This window comes from Indicator indicator, chromosome 1 (assembly GCF_027791375.1).
Source record: "Indicator indicator isolate 239-I01 chromosome 1, UM_Iind_1.1, whole genome shotgun sequence".
Lineage (NCBI taxonomy): Eukaryota > Metazoa > Chordata > Aves > Piciformes > Indicatoridae > Indicator > Indicator indicator.
The window spans coordinates 30,589,281-30,609,308 of record NC_072010.1 but is presented as its reverse complement, the minus strand read 5'-3'; the positions used below and the strand labels follow the sequence as shown (position 1 = coordinate 30,609,308).

General features: G+C 38.6%; 1 protein-coding gene across 1 annotated transcript in view; it reads left to right on the top strand.

Moving 5' to 3' along the window:
• The window catches only part of FNDC3A (fibronectin type III domain containing 3A), a 107,955-nt gene that overhangs the window by 10,403 nt on the left and 77,524 nt on the right, over nt 1-20,028 (top strand). Inside the window, exon 2 of the mRNA XM_054383360.1 lies at nt 14,025-14,100. Coding sequence (XP_054239335.1) covers nt 14,025-14,100 — 76 coding nt within the window. The remainder of the gene's footprint in view (nt 1-14,024; nt 14,101-20,028) is intronic.

The window sequence follows — 20,028 nt, the reverse complement described above, 5'->3', positions numbered from 1 at the left end:
CTGCAACGTATTACGTAACATTACTTAATTCTGGATTCATTTCCTCCCTAATCCTGAAACCCAAGATCTGTTAATGGCTGTTACCACTTCGATCTTTCCTGTTCTTCATTAGGAAAATGTTAATCTCAGTATATGAAGCAGTTGGATCCTTTTAAGATTACCAGTCCTTATAAGCAGATGCTAGGGTGTAGAGGATTCTGTAGTTGTGGGAAACCTGTAAATTGGAATTTGTTTAAATAAATTTGGTGGAAAATCAATTATTTTTAGAACTTTATTGTTAAGAGCATTGCATGATGTTACTTGGGCAAAGTTTCTGTAGGAAACTTAAAAATAATGATGAGCAGCCTGTAATTCACACTAAGAACAGAATATAACTAAGGCAAAAAGTTATTTTCATTTATAAATACCACATAAATGTGGTATGCTTAATCTGCTGTTGAGTCAATGTGATACGGTAGGATATAAAGCTCAACCTAAAGTTTTCAGAACTCTTTATTAGCTACTAGCCAACATAAATGGGGAGAGAGAAGGTCTTTAGGAAGTCTAAAAGAAGATTGAGATAGAAAAGTCTTATGAAAGATAACTTTAAGAAAGAATTAGTTGGAAGTACCACTCCTTACAAACAAGAAATTCTTAAATTGTTTTAAACTGGCAAATATTTGAGACACTGTTTTAATTTAGATTTTATTACTGTTTCATCAGCTGTTCCTATTTAGTAATCTTATGCTGTCTTTAATAACCTGTTACACAGGTCTTCTACATTTTTCCATTTAATTCATTTTCTAAGCGTTAGGGGATTTGATTGTGGAAAACAGTAGTTCATAGCTTCATAAGCATCATTATGATATGAACAGCAAATTTTGAATAGAAAAATCAATGGGAAAATTACTTGTGCCATGTTTGTAACTGACATCACCTTAGCTGAACCACAGACAAAATTCACATCAGGAGCACAGCAGTTTCTGTGCTCCTAATGAGTAACAACACTCAAGTCTTGCAGTGTTCTTTGATTAGTAATACTAGGAACATACAAATGCTATTGCACTAGCCCTACAAACAGGGAAACACTGCCATAGGTAAGGTGGCAAAGACAAAAATCACAGTAAGTTCACATCAGAGCCACAACAGAGTTTGTATCTTGGGTCTGTATCCAGTTTTCCTCATTCACTAGACCATACTGTGGAGCCAACCTAAATACAATGATTTTCATTGTGTCACAGGCACATAGGTAGAAACCCAGCCACTTGGAGAACTAGAAGTAAATATTTTAGTAATAAAATAATACTGTATATGACTAACTGATACCTTGTGCCTCAAAAGCTTTTACTTGGTAAAAAATTTCATGCTGATCAAATATGAGGAATCGGACTTGAAGTTAAAACAGCAGAAAGTTACTTATTTTTTTGTTGTTACATTTAAGTTGTAGGCTTGAGTCCATTTACATAAAAGTATCTGTATGTACACTTGTCTTCAAAGGCTAAAAGCATTACTGTTAAGTAATTTTTTTTTATTTTTTTTTTTATTCCTTGGGCAATATTTATTCAGTAATCTCATATGGTTGCATTCCAGATACTAAGTCAATACAAAGCACTTTCATATATCTTGTCTACCTGTGTCTTAGGACATAAACCAGAGTGCTGCCTATGTGGTATTTGAAGTAATTTCTCAAAAGAAGGAAAGGATGCATGTTTTGCCCTATGTAGGGTTTTTTTTCTGCAGGTGAGAGTATGGTATCATTGGGATTAAAGACCGCAAACATGAGATTGTTGGATGTGTGACCAGCAGGATGAGGGAGATGATTCCTCTGCTCTGTTCTGCTCTTTAGAGACCCCACCAGGAGGACTGTGTCCAGTTCTGGTGCCCCCAGCAAAAGAAGGCCATCGAACTGCCAGAGTGGGTCAAGAGGAGGACCCCAAAGATGGCCAGAGGGCTGGAGCACCTCCTCTATGGGGACATACTACAAGAGTTGGGGCTGTTCAGCCCAGAGAAACTAAAACTTCAGGGAGACCTTATAGTAGCCTTCCAGTAGCTGGAAAAGGGCATACAAGAAAGCCAGGAAGGGACTTTTTACAAGGGCTTATAGTGATGGGATGAGAGGGAATGGATTGAAGCTTGAGGAGGGTGGATCTAGACTAGATACTAGGAAGAAATTCTTTACAGTGTGGGTAGTGAGACACTGGAACACGTTGCCCAGAGATGTCGTGGATGCCCCCACCCTGGAGGTGTCCAGGGCCAGGTGAGATGAGGCTTTGAGTAACTTGGTCTAGTGGAAGAATTGGAACTAAATGATCTTTAAGATCCCTTCCAACCCAAACTGTTTTATGATACTGTGTTTTTGGTTCATCTTTTAAGTGCAGACTGATAGAGGGAAACCATCTTTGTTAGCCATCTGGAATGTCCTAAATAGAATAGAATAGAATCAAGAAGGTTGGAAGAGACCTCAAGGATCATCGAGTCCAACCTGTCACCCTACACCTCATGCCTATCTAAACCATGGCACCAAGTGCCACGTCCAATCCCCTCTTGAACACCTCCAGGGATGGTGACTCCACCACCTCCCTGGGCAGCCCATTCCAATGGCCAACCACTCTCTCTGTGAAGAACTTTCTCCTCACCTCCAGCCTAAACCTCCCCTGGCGCAGCACTTGAGACTGTGTCCTCTTGTTCTGGTGCTGGTTGCCTGGGAGAAGAGACCAACCCCCTCCTGGCTACAACCTCCCTTCAGGTAGTTGTAGACAGCAATGAGGTCTCCCCTGAGCCTTCTCTTCTCCAGGCTAAACAGTCCCAGCTCCCTCAGCCTCTCCTCATAGGGCTTGTGCTCAAGGCCTCTCACCAGCCTCGTTGCCCTTCTCTGGACATGCTCCAGCAATTCAACATCTTTCCTAAACTGAGGGGCCCAGAACTGGACACAGTACTCAAGGTGTGGCCTAACCAGTGCTGTGTACAGGGGTACAATGACCTCCCTGCTCCTGCTGGCCAAACTATGCCTGATGCAGGCCAGGATGCCATTGGCTCTCTTGGCCACCTGGGCACACTGCTGGCTCATGTTCAGGTGGCTGTCAACCAGTACCCCCAGGTCCCTTTCCACCTGGCTGCTCTCCAGCCACTCTGACCCCAGCCTGTAGCTCTGCATGGGGTTGTTGTGGCCGAAGTGCAGCACCCGGCACTTGGACTTGTTGAATCTCATGCTGTTGGACTCTGCCCATCTGTCCAGCCTGTCAAGGTCCCTCTGCAGAGCCCTTCTACCTTCTAACAGATCAACACCTGCTCCCAGCTTGGTGTCATCTGCAAATTTACTGATGACGGACTCAATCCCCTCATCCAGATCATCAATAAAGATATTGAACAGGATGGGGCCCAGCACTGATCCCTGGGGGACACCACTAGTGACAGGCTGCCAGCTGGATGTGGCACCATTCACCACCACTCTCTGGGCTCGGCCCTCCAGCCAGTTCCTAACCCAGTAATAGTAATATGCAATAAAAGGTATTTCTGGTTATTAGTATTATGTTTGGCAGAGATATATGTAAGTTATAAAGCGAAATTGGGAAACACACTTCTGTCTTTTCATGCCTCTTAATAAATGCACAGTATTTAAGAAAGTGCTATAGAATCAGTTGATTATTTCTTTACTGTACCTTTTTATTCTCTTATAAAGTGGTTTCTATCTCCTTCCCTCTCCACCTTTCCCCCTCCCCCCCCTTTTCTGGCTTATTTGCAAACCGAATTCATGAGCTGCATCATAGATTCAACTATAAGGTCTGAAGTTGGTTTATTCGAAGCTAGTATATCCTGTCTGGGAATCAGGACGCTAAATTTAAAAATACAGTTATAAAATGGCATATATTTGGAAGCTTTGTTCTCTTAAACCCGAACCTTCTGTTGACTGACGTTAGATGATCCAGAAGCAGATGCTGCAGCAGCTATTTGTTGATTTAGTTGCTATGGTGACATGATACATTCGTGTACAGCAGGAAGCTCACTGTACGTTGGCTAATTTGATAGGAAGGAAGGCTTGAGGTAGGTATTGCTGACTATATTGTTAATTGATCCTACCTTTCACATCCTGCCTCCACATGCTTCGTGGATGCACAGCTATAGAGGAAGGTAAAGGGAGATACTCTGGCGTGGGGTTTAGGTTAAAGTGGCCTACTAAAAGAAGGGGGGGACGGGAGGCAGTGCTCAACACATCACCGAAGATTACCTCAGTATTAAGTGAATGGAACAGATTGGAGCAGCCGGAGTGGTGACTGTTGAATCTTCCTTCATCCTTTGTCACTGTGGTAGCACCAGTTGAATGAGAGAAATAAAAGGATGCGAGCAACAGTAAGTTGAAGTGCTAAGGCTTTTGAAATCGTTACAAAATAAAGCATGTCACTAATTACCATCTTGATTGGAGCTATTAGTGCAGGAAACTGTAACTGTTCTGAATATGTGCCCTAATGACAGAGCATAAATGTGGCTCTGCCTGGAAGTTGTGTTGTATTGTATTCACCCTTTTCCAGAAGCACACTGGTTTTTAATCGTTGCAGACAGGCTGTTAAAGATACAGTGTGTGTCTTACAGAGGTCTTGGCTGTACTGCCCTCTTAATAGCTTTAGTTGAATGTTTTAAATTTTTTTTTGAAGTCAGAATGACCAAGAGCATTAGCTACAGTATTTTTCTGAATTTATACAATGTTAAAAAATGAATTTACATGTGTTCTTTTAGGTAAAAATACTTATCAGTACTGCTTAGCTGATTTTAGTTGCAGTATTTTTAGACAAACCACTGCTGTCTTATCTTATGTTGACACTGGTGCATTTAGAAATACGATTTTGTTAGAGTCTTTCCATTATTTGTGATTTTTGCTGTCAATCATTTGTTACTAAAACAGCACCTATAACCATATAATGCTAAATATAGATGTTTTCAGATTACTAAGAAAACAAGCAAACAAAACCCCTAGTCCCAACCCTGAAGCTCCTGTCTCTTTCGTAGTAAAACATCTCAGAAAATAATATTGTTTCTGCATAAAATAGAAATGGATTGTGATTTGATTCTCCTTAATCGTGGTTTCAGAGGTCCAGCATTGTGGAACACTCTACCTTCTTGGTTTCTAGGAAGTTTGTTTGGAGGTAAAAAGCAAAACACACTACAACCCCAAAAAACATATGCATGTCCCAAAACCACTTCAGAATGAGGAGAAAAAAAACAAAACAAAACAAAAGCAGCACACCGTAACTCTGCTTTTCAGTAGTACTGGTTTGCTCCATTCTGTACTATTTGTATATGAGCAGTCTCTTAATACATTATTTCATTTCAGTATGTTTTAACCACAGTTGTACTATAACATACTCTTACTTCTTCAATTTCTATATGATTTTAGCAATAGAGAAAATTAATGTAGCATGACTTAGCTTTTCCCCTACGCTTTTTCCTTTCTTTCTTACTTCCTCACATTTTCCAGTATTTTTAATAGATATGCCAGACTACAAATTGGCTTTGCTGCTAAGGGGCTGCAGGTTTTGTTGTTATATTTAGTAGTAGATCTGTTAGCATTCTTGTTATGTACATTCAGAGGCTTTTAACTGGTTGGAAAATTTGTGCCAGTTCTCACTTATTCTGGAAAAATATGTAAATTCACAAAGCATAACAGTCTTCTTTTAGAGGAAGATATCAAGTGACCAGTTCCTCTCTCCTTCAGTGGGAGGAGGGGAATGTCTGGGGAGAGGGAAGGATTCCAAATATCCTTTTACACTGAAATTCAATCAGATTCCTTCAGTTTTCTTGGCTTTGTGGCAGAGAACAGAGTGCCAGTTCTCACATGGGCTTATCCTGCGACTTCACACATGACACAACGTATTTAATGTATTTTAGTTTCTTTAGCCTCAGTCAGGATTAAAAAAAAAATATTTTTTTATTTCCCCTTCAGAAGACTGATAGCCCTTGACACTGAAGGATGTGTCTGAGATTGAGCACTCCCTCTCCTGAAAGTATCTTAATGTCTATAGATATTTCTTTAATGTGAACACAAATATATTTCTCTCGCATTCGAGTAACTCTAAGACTTTGCTGGCTAGAAGTAAAGCCACAGATAAGTATTTTTAAATTATATTGTATATTCAGTAGGTAATAAATTCTACCCACAGAGAAGCTTTTAGGTATAAAGGCATTTATTTGGGCAACACAATTTGTTACCTACTACAAAAGATTTTAAAATGTGGATGTGAATACCAAACTTGTAAACAAAACTTTGCTGTATCTGAATTGAGTCTCCTGATACTTAATGCTGGCTTAGAAGAGTTAGAAATTTGTCTTTCAGTCACTCCTGTGGTATTGTTTGGACTGTAAGATGTATGATACTTAAGGCTATCCTTAGACTCTCTTCTATAAGCCTTATTCAAATTTAATCTTCATAACTTTATAGAGCAGGGTGGAGGAGAAAGGTAGCAACTCTCTTAATTATGGATGTGTTATGTGCTTTTGTGAAAGGTCATCTAACGTACTTTTAGACACAATAACTTGTTGCTTGGGTTTTTTAACTTAAGACTAAATTTGAACTCCTAGAACCTAAACAATAAATTAAAAGTTGTATCTCTGTATATATGGTATATTAGCAATAATAATTTGCTTATGTTTGTCTTTTTCAAATAAAATCCCTTTTGCCTTGAAATGTGGCCATCTGCTGATACATCACTACCTCTTTTAGAAGAATGAACATGCAAGTAGAGATGCTTATAGAAGGGTGTAGCTTATCAACAGAATGAAGGGTTGGTTTTAGTTATTTCAGTGAAGTTAATGGGCTTTTTGGCCTGAGCGTACAAACAAACATATTCAAAGCAGGATTGCCTACCTCTTTATTTTAAATTTCATTCTCGCTCTCACTGTGCTCCAATGAAGAAATGTCTTAATCTGCGTATTTGTCTGGCACAAGCAAAATGTTATGCTGCTTATGAAAGTATTCTGTATCCCTAAAGAAAACGATTAATAAGATATAAATCACCTATGTTTTGTATTGTTGCTATTCTGCTTTTAAAAGATATTGCTGTGACTATAGTAGTGGAGCAAAATACCTCTAAGAATCTTATTTTGGCTTCTGCAGCTTCTGCTTCTTGCTGATAGAAGTTACTTTTAGACCTTTCTGGAGATAAGTGCTAACACTTAACCCGAAGTCTTCCCTTATTCTGGAGCCCTTATTTCTGATTCAGGCTGCCTGCAGCTCTGCATTTCACAGATCTCCCTTCTACCTTTTTGTTGATTCTATTCGTAATCTTATAATATTTTTTCCTGACTCAAGTCATTTTTATCAAAGCATTTATTCAGCGTTTGGAAATAAGCAAAGGACTTGAAAAAACATTCACATCTTTTCCTGGTTCAGTCCTCAGAAACATTCTGTAGTTTCTTTTGCAGATAGTGAAGAGTTTGATGAATAAAAGTAAAAAACCTTGAGCAGTCTCCATTCTGAATGTTTGCACTGCCTTAGATTCTTTAGATGCTAAATCAGAATACTTTCTCATCCTACTCACACTAATGTAGTAAAGATAAATCATATAAGATCTTGAGGTTTGAATTATTACCACTGTATCTGTTGATAGTAGTATGTCCAAGTTAATGTTGCATGTCTGTGTGAGGCAATTATACTGGTTGAGCTACAATAAAATTATATATTAATTAGGAATTCTTTGGGGAAAGAAATAATATAAAATACTTCTAAAATAAAATGATGTTCGAAGAGTGTGTTTATTGTATAAGACCACCTCAAATTGTGATTTAAAGTAAACAATAGATTTTTCAAAGCTAATTAAGAGGTTCCCTTAACTAGCCCTTCGGAAAGGCAGAACAGTGTAATGATTCGTCAGGCTGCTGTTGGGAATTGTTTATGTATTAGTCATTTAAGTGTGCTCAGGGATGTTCCTGGAGACTGAGGCTAAGTGTCGTGAAAAAAGTCACTTCTAATAAACTATCTTTTCCTCGAGAAAGCATCTGACTGCCTGGTCTCGGGATTAGTTTCTAGTGTTGTCTGGGAGAAGATTGCTCCTTGGCATCGGCCCATGTTGTACTCAGGACTGCTGTAACATATCTCATCGTTGCAGGTGACTGTTCCAGCAGCTGGGAATGTTCCTGCGTGCTGCTTGCTTTGCTAATACAGATGTGGGTGTAGGTACCACTGACATGGTCGAGGGGATGAAGCAGGTCTAGGAGAAATTAGAAACATTAGGAACCCTCAGTTCGCAGAGAGTGGGGACAAGTAGGGGAAAATTGCCAAGGTGGATGAAATTTACACAGAACTGTTACTTGGCAAATGCCATATCACAGAAACTAGGAAACATTTAACTAGTAGGAGATGGTTTTAAAATGTCTAAAACATGCACTTCAGGAAGTTGATGCCATAGGAGGTTGTGGAGGCAATTCAAAGTGTAAGTGAACTCAGTTTAGTCAAAGTTATGGACAATAACAGAGATGGAATGCAGAAATGGGCCTGGCTCTCTTGCTCCCCTTAAAGAGCATCTGAATTGATGTATTAGAGACAAAGTACTGGGTTAGATGGACTGCTGACCTGTGCTGCTAACCCAGACCACAAGGACATTTCTTATGCTTTTATTTGGTGTAGGCAACTGCCTGAGTTTAAAAAGCAATTTCAGGAAAAACATACTGAGTTTTCTGACATGTGGGATGTTTCAGCTTTGTTAGGAAGCTGATCTTTGCCAATCTGGGTGTATATCTTAAACTGAGAGTGGATGAACAGTGAAGTAAATGTTTTTAAATCAGGAAAAAAAAACCTATTCCATGCTAAGGAGGTTTGAGGAAAGCTATTCCTCTTTGCAAAGCCGTTTTGTGTTTGTGGGGTGGATTTTACTTTTAATGTTGTGCTAAGAAGAAACCTTTATAATCCATGCCTATTTAATTAAGCTACTATAAAAGTATTCTAAAATATCCCTTGAAGAATAAATTAAATACCTTTTGAAAAATACGAAATTTCTCTGTTAAAACTCTGACAGTCTTTGTCACTGAATGTTTCAGGTACCTCAAACCTTTAGCTGTTGGGCTGGACATTTTATTTATGCGAGAGCTGTTTTTAGCATTAGCATTGTCACTTGCATGCTAATCTCTGGAAAGAGATTCTGTACTGTTTTTCGTCAGGAACTATACGGAAGCCATGTGGGTCATCATTAAATAACTGTTTAAAGGAAACAATTTATAGTCCCAGTGGAAATGACACAAAGCAATACTTGAACATGTTTTGAACTTGAGACAAAAGTATGAGTTAAAGTTGTGTTAGCATTGAGAAATGCTAAATTTTATGAGGTTCTGTTATAGTTGTTTATACTTTAGAAGTGTTTGTAGGAGTTTAGAGCTTTTATCAAGGCCTTGGTGTCTTGAATTTGTGTGATTTTGTTAAGCTTGTGAAGTCCTTAATTAGTGTTTTGTTGATTTATAGAAAGCATTTGAAAAGTGACTGTATTAAAGGTGCCTCCCACTGGGACTGACACATCACTAATGATTTTTTTTCAGATTATTGTAGTTATCTTGGAGGACCAGGCAGCAGAAATCTGAATAGAATAATGCATGTTGGGCTTTAGATAGCAAAGCTTTTAGGTGCTGCGAGTAAAGCAACAGGATTTGTCACAGAAAGATTGAGGCATGGGAGAAAAGGCTTGAACCATCTGATTTTTCCAAAGCTTTTCACTCAGTTTGAGCTGACATGACTGTTTGGCCCAGAAGAGGAATGAGATCCAGGTCTAGAATATTTGGCATGAAAGACAAGGGCCTTGGTATTCCAAAGTACCGATGTCAGGATTCATGAAGCAGCATGTTGAAGAGTACGATGTGCAAGCCTGAACTAAGTAAGCCACCTAGAATGAGATGAAGTAGCTATAAATAATAATCATCCTGTGGATTTTATTTGGCTAACACATGATGCTGTGAGAGATCCATGTTACCTTTTTTGTGAGAGGAACTTTCCTGCATCTTTGATTAGATGCAGCAGAATCTTACTGGATAAGAGGGAATCCCTCTAAGTGATTGTCTTTGGGTAATACCTCTTCTGACCAGAAAGATACCAGTCTCTATCTGTATGCATAGCTTTAATTTTTTTTAAATTTTTTTTTTAATTTCAAATTGCATCTACTGAGAGTGATCAGTGACCAGTGTCAAAAATTACTTTTTCAAAGCAGTGATTGTTGCATGGGGTTCAGCAGTGGTAAGGCTAATCGAGCAACCAGTGCTGGTCACGTTGACACATGTTACCCAAAGCTTTTGAAGCCAGCAAAATTCTGAAATTAAATCAGCTCTGATTCAGACTCTTTTGACACACTTGGCAACAAATACAGCCTATCTTGGAACAGTTTTAAAATACAAATGCGAATGCACATAGAAGCAAGGCTGGAAGTGGGAGCCAGTGAAATAAATACACAGACATCAAGTAGACTAATAGTCTGCTGACAAAAAAGGCTTTATTTCCTTTTCCTGGGAACTGAGTATCTCATTAAACTACATTAAGTCAGCAAGTCTCCCCACCCTTTTAAGTGGAAGTCAGATGTCCTCTGATGTGAAAATCTGATGACATCCTGAGTACCAGTGTGGCGCTGGACTCCAGCAGTAGACCTGTTGCCTCATGGCACAGCCACTGCTGAACAGCATCCCTTCTTACTCTGCTATACTATGGCTGGTATGCTGAGGCTTTACTTTCTTGAACTAGCTATGAAGTGAACAATAAAGATTCTAGCACAGGAGAAGCTGCTGTAAAAGAAAATTGGGAGACATAGGGCCCATTGCTGCAGTTGGGCCAGTACCTGTATTGCCATACTTAGATCCACTCTTATAGCTAGAGCTGTCAGTTCCAGTGTCCTGCAGCACAGGTCTGGAAGAAGAAAACCAGCAGGTTCCCAAGGCAACATTACCCAGGTTACCAACCTCAGGCACACGCAGAAGAAATTGGAACAATGCAGAAATACCAGTCATCCCCCAATCCTTCTTACTTCAAAAGTAATTGTACCATCCATTGCCCTAAAACTCAAGGGCATTGCAGCTTTTCTGCTTCTGATATTTCATATGGTAGAGACCAAGATTTTTGAGCTGGAAATTGTACAGACTGACACATAGCTGCAGCCAGACTGGCTTTTCCCAGGAGGCAGGCCATGCTGTATCATCCAAAAGACTTGGGCAAATGTGGTTATCCAGCCTACCAATAAGAGACGGGGAGGTGTACTCCTGCAAAGGTTTTAGGTACTTTTTATTTCAAGCTAAAACTTGAAATAATTGTAGCACAGAAGGGAAAGTAAATCAATTAAGTGTATTTTCAAAAGTTATGCTTGCTTGAGGAATCTGAAAAAGAAATTGTAAGAACTCATTCACTCCCATTACTCTCCTTTGTCACATTCTGAAGGTGTTAGCCAGTTTTTAAAACGCTTCAAACACTTTCCAATAAACTCTGGCAGTGCAGTATTTTTTGAAGACCCCCTAAGTCTTATTTGAAGTTCATGTCTAACATCCTCCTGTTTCTAAGTTTAGATTGGATTATAAAAGTTAACTCTTACTGAATTTTATATTCAGATGCTCTTTAGAAGACCTGGAAAAATTAATTGGCGTGGTGTTATGGGTTGGATTGGATCCCCCACCACTAGCTTTTTTTGAAATCTGCCCCAAAGACCAAATTCACCAGACTCAGAATTTGGAAGCAAAAATGGAACTGTATTTACCAAAGAGATAAATGTGTACAAGGTATATTTACGTGTACAAGGTATATTTACACGTACAACTAAAAAACACCCCTCCCCCCTGGCACTGTACCTTAATGCAGCTTTTTGTCCCCTCCTGGGGACAAAGGGACTCAGAAGGCTGTACAACTACACACGCTCCCTCTCCACCCCCCGTACCTTACAGAAGTCAAAACACAGAAGCCTCAAGGTCTGAGGGAGAATAGCAAAGCCCCGAAGCCCAAGCAGGAGCAGGGAGACAGATAGTAGACTTGTTCTGCAAAATATAAGCAATTCTTCAGACCAAATGAGTGAGATAGGTTTAGCTTTTATTGTAATATGAACTTCAAGGGAGTCTACCCCTCCTGGACTGTCTGAATCTTCTGGAAAATTCTGTTTGCCACTAGAATCTAGTTCTGAATTGTAATACATGACAAATTGTAAATAGTGATACAGATAATGTTGGGTGGGGTTTTTTGGGGTGGTTGGGATTTTTTTGGTTGGTTGGTTTTTCTTCCTCAAAGCTTCTGGAGACCTCCTTCTCCAGTAAGAGCACATTACCACATGAAGCAACATAGTATTTTTAAAGTGTGTGCTCATAACTGAGATAAATCAGTATTGAATCACAGTTTGAAAATGTGAATATCCATCATACCTCTCTACTCTGCCCTGGTAAGACCACAGCTGGAATACTGTGTCCAGTTTTGCACTCCACGGTTCAAGAGAGACACAGATCTGCTGGAGAGAGTCCAATGGAGAGCCACGAGGATAATTAGGGGACTTGAGCATCTCCCCTATGAAGAGAGACTGAGAGGGGATCTGATCAATGTGTATAAATATCTGAGGGGTGGGTGTCAAGTGGAGGGGGCCAGGCTCTTTTCAGTGGTTCACAGTGATAAGACAAGGAACAGTGGGTTCAAACCTGAACATAGAAGATTTCACCTCAACATGAGGAGAAACTTCTTTACAGTGAGGGTGACAGAGCCCTGGAACAGGCTCCCCAGGGAGGTTGTGGAATCTCCTTCTCTGGAGACTTTCCAAACCCACCTGGATGTATTCTTGTGTGGACTACCCTAAGTGATCCTGCTCTGGCAGAGGGCTTGGACCTGATGATCTCTTGAGGTCCCTTCCAATCTCTGATATACTGTGATACTGTATCTCATTGAAGTTGCAGCTGTTAGGATAGAACTTGCCATCTTTTTATTAATTCTTAATGTTGCTCTACACAGGCAGGAGTGGGGGAAAAATTTTATAGTATTTCTGCCTTTTCCCACCCTTTTCTTTCTCTCACTCGTGTTTCCTGTTTTCCTTTTCTGTAAATAAGACCAATTTTATATTTTTTAACGATGTAACAGAGCAAATTTTTGGCCATTGAGAAGTTGTTTATATGTTAAAGATTTGTCTCTCAGATTCATTCTATTTAGATAAAAAAAAAAGGAGGACATTCTATTTAGATAAATAAAACCGAGACTGAATAAAGATGTGTCCAGAAAAGAAGTTATGAAATGCACCTGCTCTTCTAGTTTTTTGCAATTTTTTTTTTTTGCTTTGTTCATAATTTTAGCTAGGTTCTTCAAAGTTACAAACTGTTTGTCCCACAGAAAGGCAGGTTTCAAGTGAGAATGTAGAAGTTGAAAATGGTAACAGACTTCTGCTTTGGTACATGTCAGACTTCCTTTGTTTATTTTGGCCAAGAAGTGTGCTTTGCTATCAATTCTGCATTTCATGGGTTTACAAAGCTTGGATAAACAGCTTTCCACAAATAAAGCTATACACATTGTTTCACGCTGTGCATCTGGTGCGCTTATTTTGTCATGACTTCTAATAATGTTTTATCATCAGTGAATGTACAAATGTGCTTGGATCATGTAAAGAAGGAAATGACACAGTATTTTCCTTAAGTTGAAAACTGTTTGCTGACTGGGTTATGATGGAAATTCAAACACTGGGAATTCTAGTCTTCCTTCTGAAACTTTATTTAATGGTTTGATTAATGTTGAAGTTAATGTTATTCGTTGAAAGAATTTAAGCTGTGCAAATAGCTTTTTAATTATACTAGGCAGTTGAGAAAATAAAATTTGTACAGCTACTGTTTTACTCAGCTGTTTTTTGTCTGCTTGGTCCTTGAAAAATGTTTGCTTAAAAATCTGCACTTGTTCTTGGCCTTATCACTTTTTCTCTGTGAGATGAAGGCAGCAGGCAGTGTGAAGTAAAATAATAATATATTTACTAACCAAAAGAAAAAGTTGTTTTTTCCCAGTTAAACTCCCTTTTTTTTCTTTTGCATGTACCAGACTTCCATAATGTATTCCTCTATAATTGTTGTAATACTCTTTTATTTTTAAGGTTATTCTTGTGCAAGTTAATCCAGGGGAAGCATTTACAATAAGAAGAGAAGATGGACAGTTTCAGTGCATTACAGGTAAAGCTGACAAATTTAATTCTCATCTGACAAATTAATATTTCTTGAGTCTGCATAAGGATAAATAAAAGGTGGTTGGTGGTGTTGAAAGTAAAAGACTGACAGAAATTATTTTAAATACAAGAACCATTTAAATACCTAAAAGATAAGGTGCTGAGGATCATTTGCTTTAGCTTTCACTACCATAAACAAAGTACTTTCTCTTAGATTAAATGTAGATTAAATGAAATTTCTTGGGTAGAGAAAGGGGGAGGAGCATTTTCAGTTTGCAAAGTAAACAGCCAAGTGCTGTGGCAGCAAACTTTGGACTGAGCTGCACAGGTCTTATTACAGAGACCTCAATTTAAAAGCTACAGATATTAATTTGGTTTATTTTTTCACTCCTTACTGTCATGTAGATACTGTTTGCCCATCCCACCAATAGCTGTCTGTTGTCCTACTACTAGTTCTTAGTTATCTCTAGGGGCTAAATTATTTCTGAGTTCTAGCAAGTGCAGCTTCAAAATAAAATGCTTCATCTAAATGATGTTTTCTATTCTGAATAAAGATAGACTTAACTGGTAGCTATCTACAGCTGCAAACACCAGTCAGAATTAGGTTCTATTTAGTTTACCACTTCACTGTGTTGTGAAAGAGTATCCACAATTCAACTATGGAGTCACTTTTTTCCTTGTTATCTTCTGGGCCAATGAATCCTCCTTTCTTTTTTTCTGGATGTTGGCCCACCTTCAACAGATTCTGTTCTGGGAAGTTGAGGTAAGTATTTTCCATCTCTTTTTCCTCACCTCTCTCCAGTCTGAGAAGAGATAAAAGGTCTGGTTTCCAGTATCATATGTAGGTCCTTTGGATAGAAAGTAGTGGATTAAAAGGAGGCTTTGGGTTGTAATTAAATTCATATCAACAATTTTCAAAGTTTACATGTTCATTAGCCCAATTTTTAGAAGTTTGTACTGGTTGCACAGTGTCGTGGCTTCCTTTTTTAAGCACAAAGGGATCAATGTTACAGCTCACATTTCTGTAGGGCTTATATGAAACATACCTGTGTAATAATTACTTGGCAGCATGCAAGGGGTACACACTGATTCTTGTCTTGCAATTTAAGTTAAAGAACAGATAATGTGTATTTTACTTCTGTTGCATAAAATACTGAGGAGAGCAACTAATGCATTTTTGGTTTTAATTTATCAAATGGGCTTATGGGAAGGTGGGGGGTGGAATGAATTGACACTTCTCTTGCATGATCATCTTGAAAGATGGAATTGTGTGATAGACTGCAAAAATACTGAGATCATATCTTTATAGATACGGCTCTAGCATTTCATGGTAAAGCTTTTATCTTTGCCTGGTCTCTTTTGCTTTCCAAATAGGCAGGTTGCTATTCTGATTTGATTCGGCTGCTGATTTCTTCATGCTTTAAATATGACAGTGACTGTGAGGAGTTACTAGACCCAATTGTTCTGGCTGCAAGCTCAGCCACAATCTTTATAACTTCTCTGAAAAGTGGCATTGGCAGGCAAGGAACCTGCATCCCAAATCAGCTCCACAGCGAGCCTCCAGTCATCATAGAGACATTCTCCTTGTCCTCCCCCTTTCCAGGACACAGAAATACAGCTTGTAGCTGGCAGTAAAACAGAAGGCACAGGGGCTTTTCGTATCTATATATTCACTAATCTCATAACACAATCTGAGTTGCACGTGATCTTATGAATGTTGCATTTCTGGTCTATCCTTGCCACTCTTCAGACATTTTTGTGTTTTAGGAGTGCTGTGCCTATGGATCTTTCTACCTTTTGTATTGTTGGGTCTGTCTGGCTTAAAGAAGAAACTCACTTAGTAATTGATGCTGTTCCTTTTTCATTGTATGTATTGACACTAACAAGGAGCGTTTGCTTTCCTGATTTCTGTGTATAGGTGTGTATAAAGTGAACAATTTCACTGTAGAAAATAATTTAATATTAGTGGTTCTTTTTGTTCTGCCACAACTTCTCAAATATAGTTTGCCCTTGACGTGGCTACAAAATGGATCACCAGCCTACAAAATGGGTTACAGCCACTAGAGACAATTGCATTGACTCTAAAGAAACCAAGCTCACATAGTTCCGTGTTTTTTTTTTTTTTAATTTACTGCATGCCCTCAGTTATTAGCTCAAATCAAAGTTAAAGATGCAGAAACTCATAATGACTATGGTTTGGAGGAAACGTTATAAATGTACAGAGATGCTTATTTTAAAAAGGCATGAAAGAAGCAAAGATGGCTGAAGTTCAGTGGAGATGCAATCACTGAGAAGTTAATATAGTAATTATAATGTTCCCAGTCTGTTTTTCCTGTGAATGTTTACCCATCTTTATGCTCTTTTCTGACTGTATTGACTTAAAAGTCTCTGAAAAGAATACATATCAGTTTTTTTTCTGTGATGTGCTATGTAAAAAGAGGTAGCATTCCATACATTCAAAAGGTGTCTGTATACTACTTTGCAAAAGCACAGCATGTATTGCCCGCAGAAAAACTGTACTTATGTATATATTGCAATTAATATGTTCTTTGTCTTGTATCACACTCAGAATTCACCTGGAGGCAAATATTTTTCATGAAATGTGCTTAATACTTTATTGCAGGCGTTCCCTTATCCCTTTCAAAATGAGGCTTGTAAAGTTTACATGTATAATGAACAGCACTGATTTGTGGTAGAATGGCAAATGACCACCAAACAAATATGCCTTCATTTCTAATGTTTGCTTTCTAGAATGAACTGGTTCTGAATTTTTATTTGCTTCTTATTTTCTGAGATGTTCAATATCCTGAAATAACAAGGAATTCATTGTTGGATATAGTACATTTTTCTTAAGGAACAGAAAAATTTCAAGCACTATTTTTCAAAGTCTAGATTCTAATTTATACTTAACAAAATGGTGGCTAACAAATACGTTATCTCTTTGAAGTCTTACTAAAAGATGACTCAAGAAAAAGTGTGATTTTAAAGGATAGTAAGAATTTGGAATGCTACACGTTGAACAACATTGAAAATGCTAAAGTGTAAATTTAGGTTGTTGCAAGGCCATTTGCATGGGTGTATGTTTAAATTAAAATTATGTAAGTATAAAAAAAGAAGAAAGTTGAGAGGTAGCGAGCTCCTTCTGGAGAGATCCCCGGTAGAGTGCAGATGGAGTAGTTTGGGTGACTTGGTAAGTGACTATTCTTTAGACAATCAATAGAGAAGGACACTATGCTTTTTCTGTGAGCTAACCTGCAGAAGCAAATGCTGCATTTATACCCAGACTCTGTACTGGTACAACTCTCATACATGATCTGTATAGTGGATGATCATAGATGATCTGGTAAGTGAGAAGTGGCTTCTTAATGCAGGCCTCTTCCATGGTAGTTATGATTGGGTGAAAAGGCTCTTAAGGCTTTTTCCTGGTTTGAAATCTCTTAAGTCTGGCAAAAGAGCAGTGGTGTTAAGGAACCTTTCCTCCTTGGTGAATCTTATTATTTTATTTTTGCAGAGTTTTGATGACTTAAAATAATTTGTGGATTTTCTTCTTACATTTATGTGTCTGTAAAATAAGAAGCATGGTTGCTTTATTTCTGTATTAGCAATCTTAGATTTCAGTTGTTTTTCTATTATACATATTTTGAGTTAAATACAGGTTCAGATAAGCACTTCTGTCTGCACCAATGGCCATTTTTATGATTTTATAAAATATTTGGCTACCTACTGGCATGTCTGATAGCAATGACTTCTGTCTGCTCTTAACACAATTTTAAACAATTTTTTAGTCTCTTGCTTTCCAAAGACACTGGGCTTTTCTTGCTAGATAGCTAGGAAGATAATCTGTTTATCCCTCTTAGACCAAAATGTTTCTTTTCAGATTTAAATATGTGAAACCTTTCTTATGCGTACTCAAGAATTTTGTAGAAACTTTCCTTAAGCCAAAATTTTATTCTGTTAAAGTAAAATAATCAACTGCATTACAGTGATTCAGAAAACCAGGTTTGAAATGTATGAATGGGCTCACTTTGTACAAGTGAATTACTGCAGATCACTCATTCATTAATTCTTCCTATTGCAGAGTAAGTGAATGAGGATGACTCATCGTGAGCACATTTTATAACAGTCCCAAGTTACAGCTAAGGACTATCAAATGTTACTTGACATAATAAGGGAGACCATGTTCTATATGTCTCTGTAAAGGAAAATTGCCATTTTCATAATAAATTAAGAAGGAAAATTTATGTAAATTAGTATGAGTCATAAATACTTAATGCTTTGAAATGAAATGAAGTATCAGTATTAAGGTTTGTCTCTGGGATGAAAGTTAAGAAACCCTAACCTTTCTCTCCTCTCCCTTTCTCTCCTCTCCCTTTCTCTCCTCTCCCTTTCTCTCCTCTCCCTTTCTCTCCTCTCCCTTTCTCTCCTCTCCCTTTCTCTCCTCTCCCTTTCTCTCCTCTCCCTTTCTCTCCTCTCCCTTTCTCTCCTCTCCCTTTCTCTCCTCTCCCTTTCTCTCCTCTCCCTTTCTCTCCTCTCCCTTTCTCTCCTCTCCCTTTCTCTCCTCTCCCTTTCTCTCCTCTCCCTTTCTCTCCTCTCCCTTTCTCTCCTCTCCCTTTCTCTCCTCTCCCTTTCTCTCCTCTCCCTTTCTCTCCTCTCCCTTTCTCTCCTCTCCCTTTCTCTCCTCTCCCTTTCTCTCCTCTCCCTTTCTCTCCTCTCCCTTTCTCTCCTCTCCCTTTCTCTCCTCTCCCTTTCTCTCCTCTCCCTTTCTCTCCTCTCCCTTTCTCTCCTCTCCCTTTCTCTCCTCTCCCTTTCTCTCCTCTCCCTTTCTCTCCTCTCCCTTTCTCTCCTCTCCCTTTCTCTCCTCTCCCTTTCTCTCCTCTCCCTTTCTCTCCTCTCCCTTTCTCTCCTCTCCCTTTCTCTCCTCTCCCTTTCTCTCCTCTCCCTTTCTCTCCTCTCCCTTTCTCTCCTCTCCCTTTCTCTCCTCTCCCTTTCTCTCCTCTCCCTTAGTGTTTTCAAGTAAGGCAATAGGAAAATATCACATCAGTTCTGAAACTACAGTAGTACCTTCTGCAATAGGGCAGAGGTAGTCTTCGCTCTTCTCATGACCATCTTTCAAGTTTGTTTTACTGACTCAACAAAACTTGTGTAGTGCAAAACAAGGTCATTCCCCTGACCAGAATAAAACACAGCAATCCAGAAGTCTGTTGTTTGGATTCAACTCTTTCCACTCTGAGAGTGGCCATGAGAATTAGCCTCATAGAGAGCTCCCTCAGCCTTCTCTGGGAACTGCCTGACCTTCTCTGCTAAGTCTGATAACTGACCCGGTCTTGGTGGGCTCAGTGTCCTTCAGCCCTTGAAGAGGCAGCCATGGCTGACAGAAGAAACTGTTGATAGAAAACCTTTACATTATTATGCTGCTTTGTAGCCAGAGTAGGTCTCACTACTGTTAGAGCCACTTCACTAGGAATATAAACACTAGATTTCTAAAATTCACTATTTTCAGAATAAACTAAACTGTACAAAAGCTTTATTAAAAAGCGAACTAGGCCTGTTTTATCACCTTCTGCATCAGCAAATCAAAACAAAACAAAACCAACCAGCCAACCAAAAACAGATTAAAAGGGAAATGCATTGATTTCGTATTTCTGTCACAGTGTCGGTTTTATTGTGTTTTAGTGAAAATTTAATTTTTCTGTCATGGATTGTTGTTTAAAATGTGTTAAATACATCTTACATCTAATCTATGGCAAAACATGTCCATAACATTTTTTTGCCTTGATTATTTTATCTTCTTTGATATTTTTTTAATCTTATTCTGTCTTTACTTATTTCACACAATTTGGGATGTGAATTAATTCATAACTTACTATATTGATTATAAGGTGTTTAGTCAGGTTCTTTTCCTGTCTTGTTTTGCTGTATATTCTCATCAGTTAAC